Source organism: Petromyzon marinus, chromosome 13 (genome assembly GCF_048934315.1).
Source record: "Petromyzon marinus isolate PM22_M1 ecotype Great Lakes invasive population chromosome 13, UKy_Petmar_22M1.pri1.0, whole genome shotgun sequence".
Taxonomy (NCBI): domain Eukaryota; kingdom Metazoa; phylum Chordata; class Hyperoartia; order Petromyzontiformes; family Petromyzontidae; genus Petromyzon; species Petromyzon marinus.
Genome location: NC_133679.1, coordinates 14,371,290 through 14,386,857, shown reverse-complemented (window position 1 = coordinate 14,386,857; position 15,568 = coordinate 14,371,290). Strand labels below are relative to the sequence as shown.

The window sequence follows — 15,568 nt, the reverse complement described above, 5'->3', positions numbered from 1 at the left end:
CACATGACCGTCTCTCCACGCCGAAACGCAATCGCATTCTTTTCCTTACGCATCCCCATCAGCCACAAAGCTGGTAACGAATGCGTTTTTTTCAGCAGCATTGGTTTAACGCACGCACGGACGCTGGACTGGTTCGACATTCAACGTCTCATCAGCAGAATCAGGCTTCATTCAACCAACGCTGGCGACCGGCAGTTCTCTCTTTGTTGGCTTGCGCGGGTACACAAAGACAAAGATCCCTCTGAAAGCCTTAACGGACTATTGGGACAAGTGCTGTCCGCGAGCACCTATGAAGGCTGGCACGGCACACGAGGTGGGGTGGGTGGCCAGCACCACGCCCGGTCGCCTTTGTTTGCCAAGTGGCGATGATTACACACCGCATCAAGTACTCATTTGCGGCTGAGTGAAACTTGGGGAGGCCCAGTTGAAAAAATTGTCACTGGTGTTGGCCATGAGCGGGAATTAAACTCGGATTTGTTCGTAGCGTAGCACGCTACCGCTGCCCACTCTCCCACACACTACACCACGTGCACAGACACACACACTACACCACGTGCACAGACACACAGTACACCGTGTGCATACACGCACGCACACACACACACTACGTGCATAAAGATAAAGATCCCCCATATAGCCTTAACAGACTGTAGGGGCAAGTGCTGTTAGCGAGCACCTATGAAGGCTGGAACGGTACACGAGGGGGTGGGTGGCCAGCACCACGCCCGACCGCCTTTGTCTCCCTAGTGGCAATGTTTACACACCGCACCAGGTACTCATTTGAGGCTGAGTCGACCTAGGGGAGGCCCGGGACCGGTTCAGATAATCGTCACTGGTGTTGGCCGTGAGCAGAAATCGAACCCGGGTCGCCAGGTTCATAGCGCAGCGCGCTAACCGCTACACTATCGCTCCCCACTACACCGCGTGCATACATGTACACACACACACTACACCGCGTGCATACATGTACACACATACACACTACACCGCGTGCATACACGCACACACACACTACACCGTGTGCATACACGCACACACACACTACACCGCGTGCACACACACTCACACACACTACACCGTGTGCATACATACACGCACACACTCACACACACTACACCGCGTGCACACACTCACACACACACTACACTGCGTGCACACACCTGCTCTGGAGTCCATTTTGAACTTCTTGTACTGCATCTCTTCCTCAGACACTCCTTGCGAATCCACTTCCATCTCCTCTGCAGGCCTTGTCACGGCTTTTGAGTTTTCTTGCTCCCTCCTCTTTTCTATCTCCTGCCTCTCCCTCTCTCTCTGTTTGTCTCTCTCCTCCTGCCTCTCCCTCTCTCTCTGTTTGTCTCTCTCCTCCTGCTTCTCCCTCTCTTGCTGTTTGTCTCTCTCCTCCTGCCTCTCCCTATCCCTCTCTCTCTGTTTGTCTCTCTCCTCCTGCCTCTCCCTCTCTTGCTGTTTGTCTATCTCCGCCTGCCTCTCCCTCTCTTGCTGTTTGTTTTTCTCCTCCTGCCTCTCCCTCTCTTGCTGTTTGTCTTTCTCCGCCTGCCTCTCCCTATCCCTCTCTCTCTGTTTGTCTCTCTCCGCCTGCCTCTCCCTCTCTTGCTGTTTGTCTTTCTCCGCCTGCCTCTCCCTCTCTTGCTGTTTGTCTCTCTCCTCTTGTCTCGCCCTCTCCCGGTCCCTCTCCCTCTGTTTGTCTCTCTCCAAGTCGCGATATCTCTGCCGCTGCCTCTCTTGCTCCCTGTCTCTCTGTCTCTCCCTGTTCCGTTCTCTTTCCCGATCACTCTCCCTCTGTGTCTCTCTATCTTTCTGTGTTTCCGCTTCCCTCTGTGCCACGGTTTCCCTCTGAGTCTCCGTGTCCCTCTGTCTATCTCTGTCTCTCTGTGTCTCCTGGTCTCTATTTGTGTCGACGTTTCTCTGTGTTTCCATGTCTTTACTAGTCTCCCTTTCTCTCTGTGTCTCCGTGACCCTCTTTGTCTCTCTGTCATTCAGCAGCTCCTTGTCTCCCTGTGTCGCCCTGATCATCTGCATCTCTTTTTCCCTCTGCGCATCCTTGTCCCTTTGCACCTCTTTGTCCCTCTGCATATCCCTGTGTCCCTGTGTCCCTTTGTCTCTCTGCATCCACATGTCCATCTCCCTCTCTCTGTCCCTCTGCATGCCCCTGTCCCTCTGCATCCCCGTGTCCATCTGCCTCTCTCTGCCCCTCTGCACGATCCTATCCTCCGATGTCCCCGCGTCTCCCTGCTTCATCCCCGCGTCTCCTTGCTTCGTCGCCGCGCCCCCCGGCATCTCCTTGCCCGCTGGCGTTTCCCTCTCCCGCTCCTTCTCCTTGCGCTTCTTCATCTTCCTCCGCGCAGTGTCGGGCAGGGGCTGGCACGGTGGCGCCGCGGCCGCCGCCGCCGCCACTCCCTCGTCCTTCTCCCGCCGCGGCGGTTCCGGGCGATCGCAGTGCGTGGGGGGAACGCGGCTCGTCAGGTGGGACACGCGTGGCTTCTTGGTGCCGTTCTGCGACATTTTCTGCTGCTGCTGCTGCCCCCCCAGCGACGGCTCCGCGTCCTCCTCGGTGGAGGTATGTGGCCGTTTCTGCGGCAGCAGCAGACGAAGCACCCGGGTAGAGTGACAAGTGACGTGACTATCCGAGCAGTGACAGGTGAAGTGATACTTGTGTAGAGTGAGAGGTGACGTGACTATCCTGTGTAGAGTGACAGGTGAAGTGATACCTGTGCAGAGTGACAGGTGCCACCGTGATTACCTGGGCTGTGTGGTTGGGTGGTCGGCTAGCCTCCGCGGCAGGACTAAGTCGAGGTTGCGGTGCATTGTGGGATAGGCCTGAGGGGGGGGGATGCTGCTGCGTCGCTCTCCTGTGCAGACACAACACGACACACAGGGCAGGCTGGGTCACGACGAGGGCAAGCGGAGACGCAGGGTTGACGGTGGTGGAAGCAACGGCGACGGAAAAACCTTCCATCCTAATTGGGACATCCAAGTCGGCGTTCGGTTCATTGCTTGTGCTAGGCCTCAGGTCATGAGATCAGGGTTTGGCCTGGGTCAGGGTTAAGACTAGGGTTATGTTTTGGTTTTGGGTGATGATTAGGGTTAGGATCAGGGTTCGGACTATGTGTGCAGGACTAGGGTTAGGTGTAGGCCTTGGGTTGTGCGTTGGGACTACGGTAGTGTGTAGTGCTTTGGTTGTGTGTAGGACTAGGCTTGCGTGTAGGGCTAGGGCTGTGTGTCGGGCTAAGGTTGCGTGTGTAGGCTTCTATGCAGGACTAGGGTTATGTGTAGGATTACGTTTCCGACTGGGGTCGCGTGCGGGGTCGTGTGGTGCAAGGTTTGGAGGGGCGGCCCCACCGAGAGAGCAGGGCCTGCACGGCGCGCCGCTCCTCCGGCGAGTAACCCGGCCAGTCCTGCCGCACCTCCGCATAGGCCGCCTCCTTCAGTTGGTGCCGGCCATCCTGGCCCCTTGGTGCCGCCACCTCCAAGGGGAGCCGGCAGAGGGGGTTCAAGCACAGCAGTGACAAACTAGAAACAGGACGGAGGGGTTTAAAACCCACCTGCTCTCCCGCAGTCTCATTGCCACCAACGCATTTAATCCAGTGGCTTTGGGAGCTTCACAAATCTACACGTCATCCACCAACCCCTGCCTCCAAGGTGTTTTTTTTTTTGCCACCACTGTGGCTGGCTCACAATTGCCTGGTCAGCTGGAACCCATTGCCCAAGAAAATGGATTTGGGGAAAAAAGAAACGTGATAAATAGTATGGAGCATGAGAAAATATAGGAAGTGGGCCTATAAGACTTGCGTGTACGCAAAAATATTTGCCCGTGGGCGACACTGCCCGTGGTGGATACGAGTAGCATTCTCCACCAGCGGTGGCAATGGGAGACTCCTCTTGGCTCACGAGCGAGTGTAGTAATATTCTCGTGCCAGATGCTTGCATGAGACAGGCAAAAACAACTTCTCAAACGGCCGCCTCACCTGCTCCAGGATAGCGAACACTTGCGAACGGTCACACTGCCCACCACCACCAACGCCACCACCGTCCCTCTCTAGCCGCGCCACCAGCTCGGCTTTTTTGCAGGGCCGCAGCGCCAGGAAGTGCACCACACGCTCGCGCATGGGGCGCCGCAGGGCCTCCGCAGGGCCCGAGGCGGCGGCGGCGGCGGCGGCAGCGGCGGCCACAGGGGAAGCCGGACGGAGCGCAGCGGCGGTTGCGGCGGCGGCAGCGCTGGTAGTGCCGGCGGCCGGGGCCTTGCGCAGGGTGTTAGCTGGGTTGAGCGGGGCCGACCGCTTGCGCCCTGGAGCGAGGTCCATCAACTCGGGCGGCAACCTCCGAACGGTTCTCTTGCCTGGGGTGGTGGCGGCGGCGGCAGGGAGGGAGGAGGGCGAGGGGTGGCGGTAACGGTGAGATGGGTGGAGGATAGGGTTGGGGTAGGGGAAACACGGCTGTTGTGAAGGGCCCGTCAATCGCGAGGGCCCTCCACCACCGACTTTCCGGGTGAGTGAGAGGCTCAGTGAGTGGGTGAGTGAGCGAGTGAGTGGGTGAGCGAGTGAGTGGGTGGGTGAGTGAATAAGTGGACGAGTGAATAAGTGGGCGAGTCAGTGAGCGAGTGAATAAGTGGGCGAATGAGTGAGTTGGTGGTTGAGTGTGTGTGAATAATTGTGCTCTTGATTGGGTGAGTGGGTGAATGAGTGGGTGTGTGTGTGTGTGTGAATGGCGAGCCTTTAAACACTTGTGCACCGCGTTACAATTAAATTTGTTTGGCTACGTCGGGGTGTTCAAGTCAATTAAATACGCGGCCTAACATAAAAAATATATAATCCATTGTGAATCTTAATACCACCTACTCGTCAAGTCAACTGTGGTCATTTCCCTTTCGTCGTCGTTAGGAGTAGTTCTGTGAAGCCATCCTCTGCGGCCGTGAAATAAAGGCGGTAAAAAAAAGAACACGATAGCCGGTGTCAGCCAAGTGACGTGCAGCCTGGGAACAAATAATTGTCTCCCCGAGGGAGGGCGCGGCGTGCCAGCGTTAACGAGCGAGGATCCGTTACACCACCAGAGCTCGACCTTTGGCCCCCCTCTCTTAATTCGCGTCGTGGGGGTTTAAATTTGGGGCGTAATCATTGGTCACACGTCAGACGATGCTCGGGAACGCCGCGAGATGCCTGCGGGAACGTGCCCCGTCGCGCTCCCGGGCAATTGCTCATATATTTGTAGGGCAGACGGCGATCCGTCAACGATGCGGACAGGCGCCCGCCGCCGCTGCCGCTCACGCTAATCCCTCGTGCGAGACAACGGACGAGAGCTGGGCGTGGTGACACGCACGTTAGCGTGTGTGGTGGCGTGGTAGTAATGGTGTGTGGTGGTATGCGTGTAAAGTTGTGGCATGTTGGCGTTGTGGTGGCGTAGCGGTTAGCACGATGCGCTACGAACCCAGCAACCTGGGTTCGATTCCCGCTCACGGTCGACGCCAGTGACAATTATCTCAACCGGTCTTGGGCCCTCCTAGATCGACTCAGCCTCAATTGAGTACCGGTGCGGTGTGTAAACATCGCCACTGGGGTGACAACAGCGATTGGGCATGGTCTTAGCCACACACCCCCTCGTGTGCTGCGCCGGCCTTCATAGGTGCTCGCTAACAGCAGTTGCCCCAATAGCCTATTAAGGCTATATGTGGAATCTTTGTCTTTGTTACAGACATGCGTGGTGGTGTGGGTGGTGTCTGTGGTGTGGAGAGTGAAAGTGTATTGGTTAGTCGTCCTCTCTGATAGTGAGCGAGTACTGTGCGGCAGTGGCGCGTTCCAAGTTGAAACTATGCCCATTATCACCGTTGTGTTTTACGAACGTCGAGTAGAGATGTACGCAGTGCGCGCAGTTGAGCGGGTGCAATTGAGGACGAGCAGGTGTGCGCGCTGGGGCAGGAGGTTGGCGCCGGGGAAACGGGAGATGGGGGCGATGATTAGGGATTAATGAGTGCGATAGGCACAGTGGAGGCGACAGCTTAAGTGGGGAGCACGTGAGGACTCGGAATGAGGAGGGGTATATAAGCGGGAGTGCGCGTAAGCAAAGGGAGTTGTTCGGGGACCAAGAGCGAAGACGTCTCGCCGCTGCCGCTCGAGCCGTCAACGGGACCTCTCGCCCCTCACGCCGTTGCCGGGCGGGTGTTGGCTGAACCCCCCGCCCGGGACAGACGGGTGAGTGGGTACGGGGCAGCGTAGGAGAGGGCAGCGGCAAGATAGGAGAGAGTAGGTGAGATGCAGAATAGGTGAGATGCAGAATCGGTGAGATGCGGAGTAGATGAGAGCGGGTAGTAGGAGAAGCAGAGTGTGTGGTGACAGTGGAAAGCAGTCACAGGAGTGCCTACAACGGGTGCGAGAGTAGGATTAATAAAGTGTAAGCAGGTGACCTATTACTCCGTGTCAGTGTGAGTAATTTCAAGACACTATACAAATATAAAAGTTGCACGTTGCAAAATTAAAACCTCACTATGAGGGCGTTATTGTAGCAAGCCGCAAATTGGTGGCCTGGAGATGGCAGTACAGCCAGAAAGTTGCCAGTGGGGAGCACCGGTGGTGCATCTGCCAGTCACCTCAGTTAGTCAACCCATGGCACGCGAGTCTGCCATATTACCTCGTGCCACTAGCAAGTCTTTGACACTTCACGTGGCCTCAAAGTGCATCTAGCCCGGCACAAGCACTGTTGGCGATGTCATCCCTACTTGGGCATGGTGCTGGCTACTCACCCCCTCGTGTGCGGTGCCAGTCTTCATAGGTGCACTTGCCCCAACAGCCTGTTAAGGCTATACGGGGGATTTTTGTCTTTGCGTTTGTCTAGGTTGACAACACTGGGGAGACAGAGGTGGCCAGACAAGGAGCTGGCCATCCTTCCCACTCACCGGTGCGCCTCGCTAACAGTCAGTGAAGGCTATGCGGGGGACCTTTGCCCTTTGCGTGGTGCAGCATCACCGTTGAAGGGGCCGCCGGGTTTGATGACGATGGCGCCGCGGCTGCGCGTCTCCTCCTCGGCCTGCGTCATGCGCTCGCGCGTCGCCTGGTACGAGTCGTCCGTGGCGCAGATCGTCAGCTTCTCCTGCACGGTGCCCACGCAGTCCAGCCGCGGCACGCCCAGCCTGCACACGCGCACACAGGTGAAGAAACCGCCCCCCAGGTAGCCTTTAACAGACTGTTGGGGCAAGTGCCGTTAGCGAGCGGCAGCGCATATGAAAGGCGGCACGGTGTGCTAGGGGGTGGGTGGTCAGCACTGCCGCTACGACCGGCCGCCTGTTTTTCTGCCCAGTGCTGAAGTTTACACACCGCAGCGGGGATGCGCTTACGCATTTAAGGCTGCATCGACGTAGGGGAGGCCCAGGACCGGTTCAGATCATCGTCACTGGTGTTGGCCGTGAGCGGTAATCGAACCCGGGTCGCCAGGTTCATAGTGCAGCGTAGCGCTAACCGCGACCGTGACTACATTACACAGTGACACACACACAGTGACACACACACAGTGACACACACACACACAGTGACACACACACACAGTGACACACACACAGTGACACACACAGTGACACACACAGTGACAACAACAACAACCGCCATTCGCCACTAAGTGGCGGTGACGTCACCACGACGCTTGTGCCAGGCCATGTGCACCTTGAGGCCACGTGAAGTGTCGAACGCCCGCTGGCAGGAGTTCACGGGGCAGACCCAGGTGACACGGGTCGACTGACTGAGATGACTGGCTGATGCACCACCTGTGCCCCCTACTGTGCCAACCTGCTGTGCCCTAGTCACCCGGCGCTCCGCTCGTTGTTGTGAGCGTCGCTCCTCCGCCCTCCTGTACCACATCACTCCATCTCTTCTCTAGCCCGTGCCGCCCGTTTAGTCCCCTCGATCCGGCCGAACAAAAGCTGTTTCGGCATGCGGTGGCTGGGCATGCGGGCTACATGACCCAGCCAACGCAGCCTTGCCTGCCGGAGGAGCTCACCGATGGGACCATGCCCAGATCTTTCAAGGATTTGTGAGCTCCTCACACAATCCAGCCTGGTTAAACCCAGGATGGATCGTAGGCAGGCTAGCCTAAATGTTTCTAACCGGCGAAGACGTTCCATTAGGGGGGTCCACGTTTCGCAAGCGTAGAGAAGGGAGGGAATGACCGTGGCCGAGAAGACCTGAAGCTTAGTGCGGAGCGACAGAGCAGGTAGCTTCCACACAGCGTTATGCAACCGATGAAAAGACATTGCCGCTCGACTGATTCGGAGTGAGACCTCTGCTGTTAAACTGGAGCCGGTCATAAGCACACTTCCCAGGTAATGGAAACTCTTCACTCTCTCCACAACTGCCCCATCACCGATTGGGAGTTGTGGGGGTGGCGTGTCCGATGGTACAAAATACCCAGGCAGGTGCTTAGTTTTGGTGGGGCTGATGGTAAGGCCCCATCTCTTAGTGGCACGCTCCAGTCTCAGCAGCAGCGTCTCCAACTCCTCCTCTGAATGAGCGGCTATTACCAAATCATCGGCATACATAACGTGGTTGACCAATAGGGAGCCATCCCTTGACCGCACCTGGGCATCGATCAGCCTACCATTATATCTGTACCATATGGAGATTCCCCCGTTACAGCTATTGAAGGCTTCACGAACTACGTGGTCAAAATAGATGTTCAATAATGTGGGAGCCAGAGGACATCCCTGTCGCACCCCAAGGTGTACAGGGAATGGCTCTGACTCCCGGCCACGTAGTTTTACCCGGGCCCGCTCACCATCATGAAGGTCCTTAATGATCGTGAGCAGAGGGTCAGGTACTCCAAAAGCACGAAGACCAACCCAGAGCCCAGGCCTACTGATGGTATCATAGGCCTTGACCAGGCCAATAAAGCAGAGATGTAGGTCTTGCTGGAATTCCCTACACCTCTGCTGTAGTAGACGGACAGAAAATATGGCATCTGTGCAGGACTGCCCTTTCCTGAAACCGCATTGGGGCTCCGCAAGCCTCTCCTCAGCATGCGTGGCAAGGCGATGTTGAATAATCCTTGCCAGGACCTTTCCCGGCACACTGAGGAGTGAGATGCCCCTGTAGTTACAGTCTGTGCGGTCCCCCTTCTTAAAGAGGGGGACCTTCTTAAAGAGGGGGACCACCAGGGCATCCTTCCAATCCTGTGGAAGCCGTCCAGTGGTCCAGACTGTTGTTATGATGTCATATAGGGCAGTCTGTGCACAAACGCCACCCTCCCTCAGCATTTCGCTTGGCAGATCATTTCTGCGTGCTGCCTTTCCTGGTCTCAGACTCCGGATCGCCTTCAGTACTTCCTCAACAGATGGCACCTCAGCCAGTCACACACAAGGGGTGACTTCTTCCAATATTTGAGGCACCGCAGCCTCAGCAGGGTCATCCTCACTTTGTGCCACAATGTATTCCTGGCTGAGGGATTTTCCTCCCCCAGGACCTCACAGAAATGCTCAGCAAATCTGCAAACCAGTTCCTGGGGGTCGGAGATTGGATCACCGTTTTTTCCCCTAATGGATGGTAATAGGTGTGGCGCTGCATGTTACTTTTTTGATGGAGTTAAATAGAGATTTGTGATCGCGGGCCACTGAGGCAGACTCCATCTCCTCAGCAACCCGCGACCACCACCCATCCTTGCAGCGCCTCACGGCTCTCCGAACCTCCGAGCGAAGGCTGCGGTAAACCTCCTCATTCTCTGACGTGGGATTCTGTAGCCGATGACAGTGGGCCTGTCGCTTTTTCTCAACCATCCTGAACACCTCCTCTGTCAGCCAGGGTCTCTGGAGAGGTCTGGACCGCGTACCCAAAGCAGCCATTGCAGCTGCATGAGTCACAGTCCTAAACCTCACCCATTTACCCTCGACATCAGGAGTCGGGGACGATGCCAATCCCAGCCGCAAGCGATGATGAAATTCTCGCTTGCAACTTTCATCAGATAACTGAGACCAGGCCACTTTAGGTTGGAATGGGGTCCTGGGTGTACACCCACCACCGGAGTGGAAGAATGGCAGGCGCATCTTACAGATGACTAGTCGATGGTCAGAGGGCAGATCAGCTCCACGGTAGGTCCTGGTGTCAAGGACATGGGCTCGCATGCGCTGGTCCGTCACTATGTAGTCCAGCAGATGTTCTTGCTTGGAGCCGGCATGCATCCATGATGTTGTGTGGATGCGGCGATGCTGGAACAGCGTGTTGGTAATTACAAGCCCATGGGCTGCACAAAAATTTAGCAGCCTCCTACCGTTGTTATTGAGCTGATCTGGCCCATGCCCTCCAATCACTCCAGACCAGGTGCCAGCATCATGACCAACTCGGGCATTGAAGTCACCCAACATGATGACTCTATCCCGAGGTGCCACTTTAGCCAGAACCTGTGACAGGTCATAGAAGTCATCTGACTTATCGGCTTTGCCTGCATCCCTCCATGGATGTTCCTCTTCGGTGGGGGCATAAGTAACCACGACCACCACTCCTCGCCTCCGGTTGATGGGAAGGCGAGCCCAAAGTAGCCTGGAGCTTACAGCTTCCCACACCTCACCGCCACGCTCCCACGCCCCCTTCATTATTTTGTTCAAAAGAAGAGCCACACCCTGTTGTTTGGCAGTCTGCTGCCCTGAGTAGAGGACTGTCCACCCCTCATGGTGGCAGGAGCCAGAACCGGTCCACCAGACCTCCTGAATGCCACAGAGATCCAGGCGGTACCGGTCCAGCTCCCGACAGAGGAGTGGCAGCCTCTCCTCCGCAGTGAGTGTTCGAACATTCAACATGGCCATCCGTAGTGGCTTTTCGTTGTTTCTGGTGGAGCCCCGAGGGTAGAAATTTTATCTCCTGGCTCCGCCAATTGGGGTTTGGCCAGGAGACGTTATAGACGCCTGTCCCCCCAGGGCCTCCGGCACAAGCTTATAGTTACATATTTCAGTTTAACTCGTGGTTTAGTGGTAATTAATTGGAGGTGGAGGGGTTACCAGCCCCTCGCACCCGTCCAGAGCCCCCGTTTAGCCACTGTGGTGGACACAGACGCCATGAGGAGAGGAGCCATTCGGAATTGGCCCTCCCCCACTGGTGTGAGTGTGAGGGTGTCTGAGTGTGTGTGGGTCTGAGAGTGTGTCTGAGAATGTGATTGTCTAAGAGTGTGAGTGTCTGAGAGTGTGAGGGTGTCTGAGAGAGTGTAAGGTAATAATCAATAAATGTTCTCATGGAACATTCTTAATCTATAAGTAAATTAAACGTAATTGAGGATTCAGGCTTTGCTTAGAAACAGATTAGTAGGCCTCAAGCCTTAGGCCTAACGGTTTAAACTTTAATTTGGTTACTCGACTAAGGTGTTTAATAACGTAACAATTACAGAGATCGTTAGATGGCAGATCTTCAGTCACCCCTATATCTGTCAGTGCATTTTTAACTCATTCGAGGATTAATTCTCACACCGCAAGCTTCGTCTAATAACAGGTTATTAGGCCTCAGGCCTAAAGATCTAAACTTTAATTTAGTTCCCCATCTAAGGTATTTAATTACTTAATTTTACAGTACAGAGGTCCTTCGATGGGAAATTATCAGTCACCTCTTAATCTATAAGTATTTTAAAAACAAATTCAGGATCAATTATCTTGCCGCATGCTTCGCCTAGTACCAGATTAGTAGGCCTAAATGTATAAACTTAAAATTTGTTTACTCATAACTTAACAATTTTTACCGAGATCCATAAATTGCAGATTATAAGTCACCCCTTAATCTATAAGAAATTATGTTAAATGTAATTTGGGGATAAATTATCTGCCATGTTATTGTGGTTATAGCTGTTCATAAATGTTGCACAGGTAAAGGCGCAGTCCTGCAACTGCCAGCTCATGCCGCCACGAGAGGAAGCTCTCGAAAGCCTGATGAGATCTTCCTCAAATCACTACTGTGTTGGTGTATAGCACATAATATGCTCTCGGCCTTCATGGGGTAAACCAACAAGGTAACATGATTACACTCAACTTGGAAATGAAAAAACAAGACATTATGACTCTTCAATAAACAGCTCATAATATCTGTGGCTATCACATGCAGTATTTTTTTTATAGAGCGTCATTCATGCGAATAGAAATCCCATAACGCAGTATATGTTTGAGCTGCTGCTCCCCGGGTCTGCCTGAGCTGGTCCCGGGGTCTAGCTGTGTGTTTAACTGTTGTGGATCTTTGTTATCTTAAAGATGGCAATTCTCCTGCTGTGTATCATACTACTGTCGTTCCCAGACATATCTAGTGCCAGACTCAACTCTACAAACGGCTACCCTCGTTACTTTGCGTCCACACTTGTTGCTCGATTTGCCACTACACCTGCAAATGAAACAGCTCATACACTTCTACACTCCATCATTGTATCCTTTTAAACCCTATCTGTGTCCCATTACTTCACCAGCACTCCTTCCAAACTTCATTCTGCTCTTAAAAATAACACCATCTGCGAGCTGCTGCTATTCGTCCAAGGTTCACCGCTCTTCATCCTTTCACAGAAAATACTTGTGCAACTATTAATTCTACTTTTCTTATTTCTGGGTGGTATTGAGCTTCATCCTGGCCCAAATATAAAGAACTCGTATAATTCTATAGATTTTTCTGGCAGGAAAGGTGTTGGTGTTCTACATGTAAACATCAGAGGGCTTGTGATTAAATTAAGTCAACTAAAACTAGGAGTGGCAAATCTTGACCCGGACATTTTATGCCTAACTGAAACATTTCTCACTCCTGCCGTCAATGACTTGCCGAGGATCTAAATGAGGTGGAATTGCCATCTATGTTCGTAATACTATTGCATGTTCACCAGCTCACTCCTTGTTTAAAAAATGTTGGTTTGAAGGTTTGGCTCTCATAAAAACTCTTCCAAATAATCAACAGATATTGGTAGTGTGCTGCTATAGACCACCTAGTGGGAAGGATGTTGAAGCTGCATCTGCACTGAGAGAGCTTTTTGGGGGCCTCCCTAAAGGTGAAATAGTTTTAGTGGGTGATCTAAATTGGAATTGGCTAAACCCACCAGCCGTGGCCACAAATTTTACAGATGAATTTAACCTGTTTCAATTAATAAATGTCCCCACAAGACCCAACCTAAAAAATCCGAGACAGTCATCTCTGCTTGACGTCCTATTGACAAATGCCCCTCACAATTTCACACTGACTGGTGTTCTGGGTAATAACCTTAGTGATCACGCCTTCATTTTTGGTGTGAGATCATCAGCCAGACCCAAAGCCCCCCCTAAATTGGTTGAGAAGCACTCTATGAGACACTTCAGCACTCAGGCATTTACTAATGATGTGCTTCACTCGGATATTGACAAGGTCTGTGATATCCTCAACCTCACTAAGGCTTGGGAGACCTTCAGGTACACGTTTCTCCAAATTCTTAACAAACATGCTCCGTTGGTTAGATTTAAAACTAAAGGCAACCGCCCACCATGGTTTGATCCTTTGATTACAAAGCTCATGAAAACTAGGGACAAGGCTTGGGCACGTGCTCAGAAAAGTAATTTGGTCAATGACTGGCTAGAATACAGGATTTTAAGGAATAGATGCGTCAAAAAAATACGGCATGCAAAAAATGCCTATTTTTCCTCCACTCTCCTGGAATCACATGGAAATGCCAGGATTTTCTGGAAAACAATCAAATGTATCGAAAAGGCATCCAAAACAGACAATCTGCCCATTGAGCTTAACCAAAATGGGGAATATTTTTCAAATCCCAAAAAAATAGTTGACAATTTTAACCTTCATTTTTCTGAAGCTGGTAATCTTTTTGATAATGTATTGGGAGTCACCCCTGCTCATGCAAATTCCTACACCCCTGTCCAAACATTAAACGAATTTAGTTTCCAGCCAATCCACGAAAGTAATGTTCTGAAACAACTGTCCTACCTCAAAGGGTCCTCCTCTACCGGAGCATATAGTATTCCTGTCTTTGCTCTACTAACTGTTGGTCACCTAATATACAAACCTATTGCCCATATTTTCAACCTGTCTATCAAAGAGGCATCAGTTCCTCTAGAATGGAAACATTCCTATGTCCGTCCACTTCACAAAGGGGGCCCTAAAGATGATCCAAATAACTACCGACCTATCTCAATTTTGTCCCCATTGATGAAAATTTTTGAAAAATTATTGACCTACCAAATTAGCAGTTTCCTGTCCACCAACAATCTACTACATCTAAAACAATCCGGGTTCCGAAAAAAATACAGCACCACATCTGCTGCATTAGACTCTCTGAATCACATTTACAGTAGCCTTGATAATAAGCAGGACTGTGCCTGTCTTTTTATAGACCTGTCCAAAGCTTTTGATACAGTAGACCACAACACCCTGCTTAGTAAACTAAGTTGCCTCGGTTTTTCCAAAAACGCAGTAAAATGGTTACAAAATTACCTCTTTTCTCGCACCCAAACTGTATTCACAGATGGTTGGAGGTCAAACAGTGTTAAGATAACAAAAGGGGTTCCACAGGGTTCCATCCTCGGCCCCCTTTTGTTCTCTCTTTATGTCAATGACTTGGGCACTGACCTGGATCATTCCAGGGTAAATCTTTTTGCAGATGACACGATACTGATTACTGCTGGCCGCTCTCCAGATGACGTGATTGCTAAGCTACAGGGTGATTTCAACAAACTACAACATCAGCGAGTTGCTCTTAAACTAGTCCTGAATACCTACAAAACCAAGGTGCTATGCTTCTCACCAGGACTAAAGCAGGAAGATATTTTTCCCCAATTACATTCCTTAAATAATTGTCAAATAGAGCAAGTCAAGATCTATAAGTATCTTGGGGTCATCCTGGATTCAAAACTGAATTTTGAAGATCACATTGATTATATTGGTAAAAAGACAAAAATAAAAATTGGTTTTCTGTATCGACACAAGCACTGCTTCCCCCCAATGTTCCATTTGGAATTGATAAAAGCTACCATACTGCCTCTACTTGACTACTGTGACATCGTGTATAAATCAGCCCCAAGTACTGTACTGAAGAAGCTTGATCCCATCTATCACTCAGCCTTAAGATTTACATTGAACTGCCCATATAGGACTCAGCACTGTGATCTCTACATTGGGTCAAACTTAACATCTCTTAATGTTCGACGGCTTGTGCACCAGATCTTTATTATTCACGATGTACTTACAAAAAAATCCGCAGACTACCTGCTGGATCTCCTCTCTGTTTCAAAGAACAAATTTGACCTCAGGTCTTCGCTCATTTACCAGCTTCACATTCCCTATTGCCGTACAAAAACTGGAGGAAGGGCCTTTGCTATTGATGTCCCCAGAACCTGGAATGCTATTGCCAATAAACTGCAACTTGAATAGCTACCAATGAGATCTTCTCTCAAAACTGCTCCAGAGGAGTTGTACACCCCTATAGCTGCCACTGCTATTCATTGGCATAAAGTAAAATAAAATGTTTTGCTCCGGATGACGCTGCAAAGTATTATCTGTATTTTGATTTAGCGTGCTGATCTTAAAGGTGCATTGAAAAATTTGATACTCCGACCGATGCTTCTGTTGTTGTGGAGTAACTCATGCAA

General features: G+C 51.8%; 1 protein-coding gene across 2 annotated transcripts in view; it reads right to left on the bottom strand.

Annotated features, from left to right (window-relative positions):
* The window catches only part of LOC116942145 (uncharacterized), a 46,150-nt gene that overhangs the window by 13,230 nt on the left and 17,352 nt on the right, over positions 1–15,568 (bottom strand). For both annotated transcript variants that reach the window (XM_076066892.1, XM_076066893.1), the window contains exons 4-8: positions 6,972–7,135; positions 3,984–4,354; positions 3,358–3,482; positions 2,759–2,867; positions 1,161–2,589 (exon numbers count right to left, since the gene is read on the bottom strand). In XM_076066892.1, coding sequence (XP_075923007.1) covers positions 1,161–2,589; positions 2,759–2,867; positions 3,358–3,482; positions 3,984–4,354; positions 6,972–7,135 — 2,198 coding nt within the window. The remainder of the gene's footprint in view (positions 1–1,160; positions 2,590–2,758; positions 2,868–3,357; positions 3,483–3,983; positions 4,355–6,971; positions 7,136–15,568) is intronic.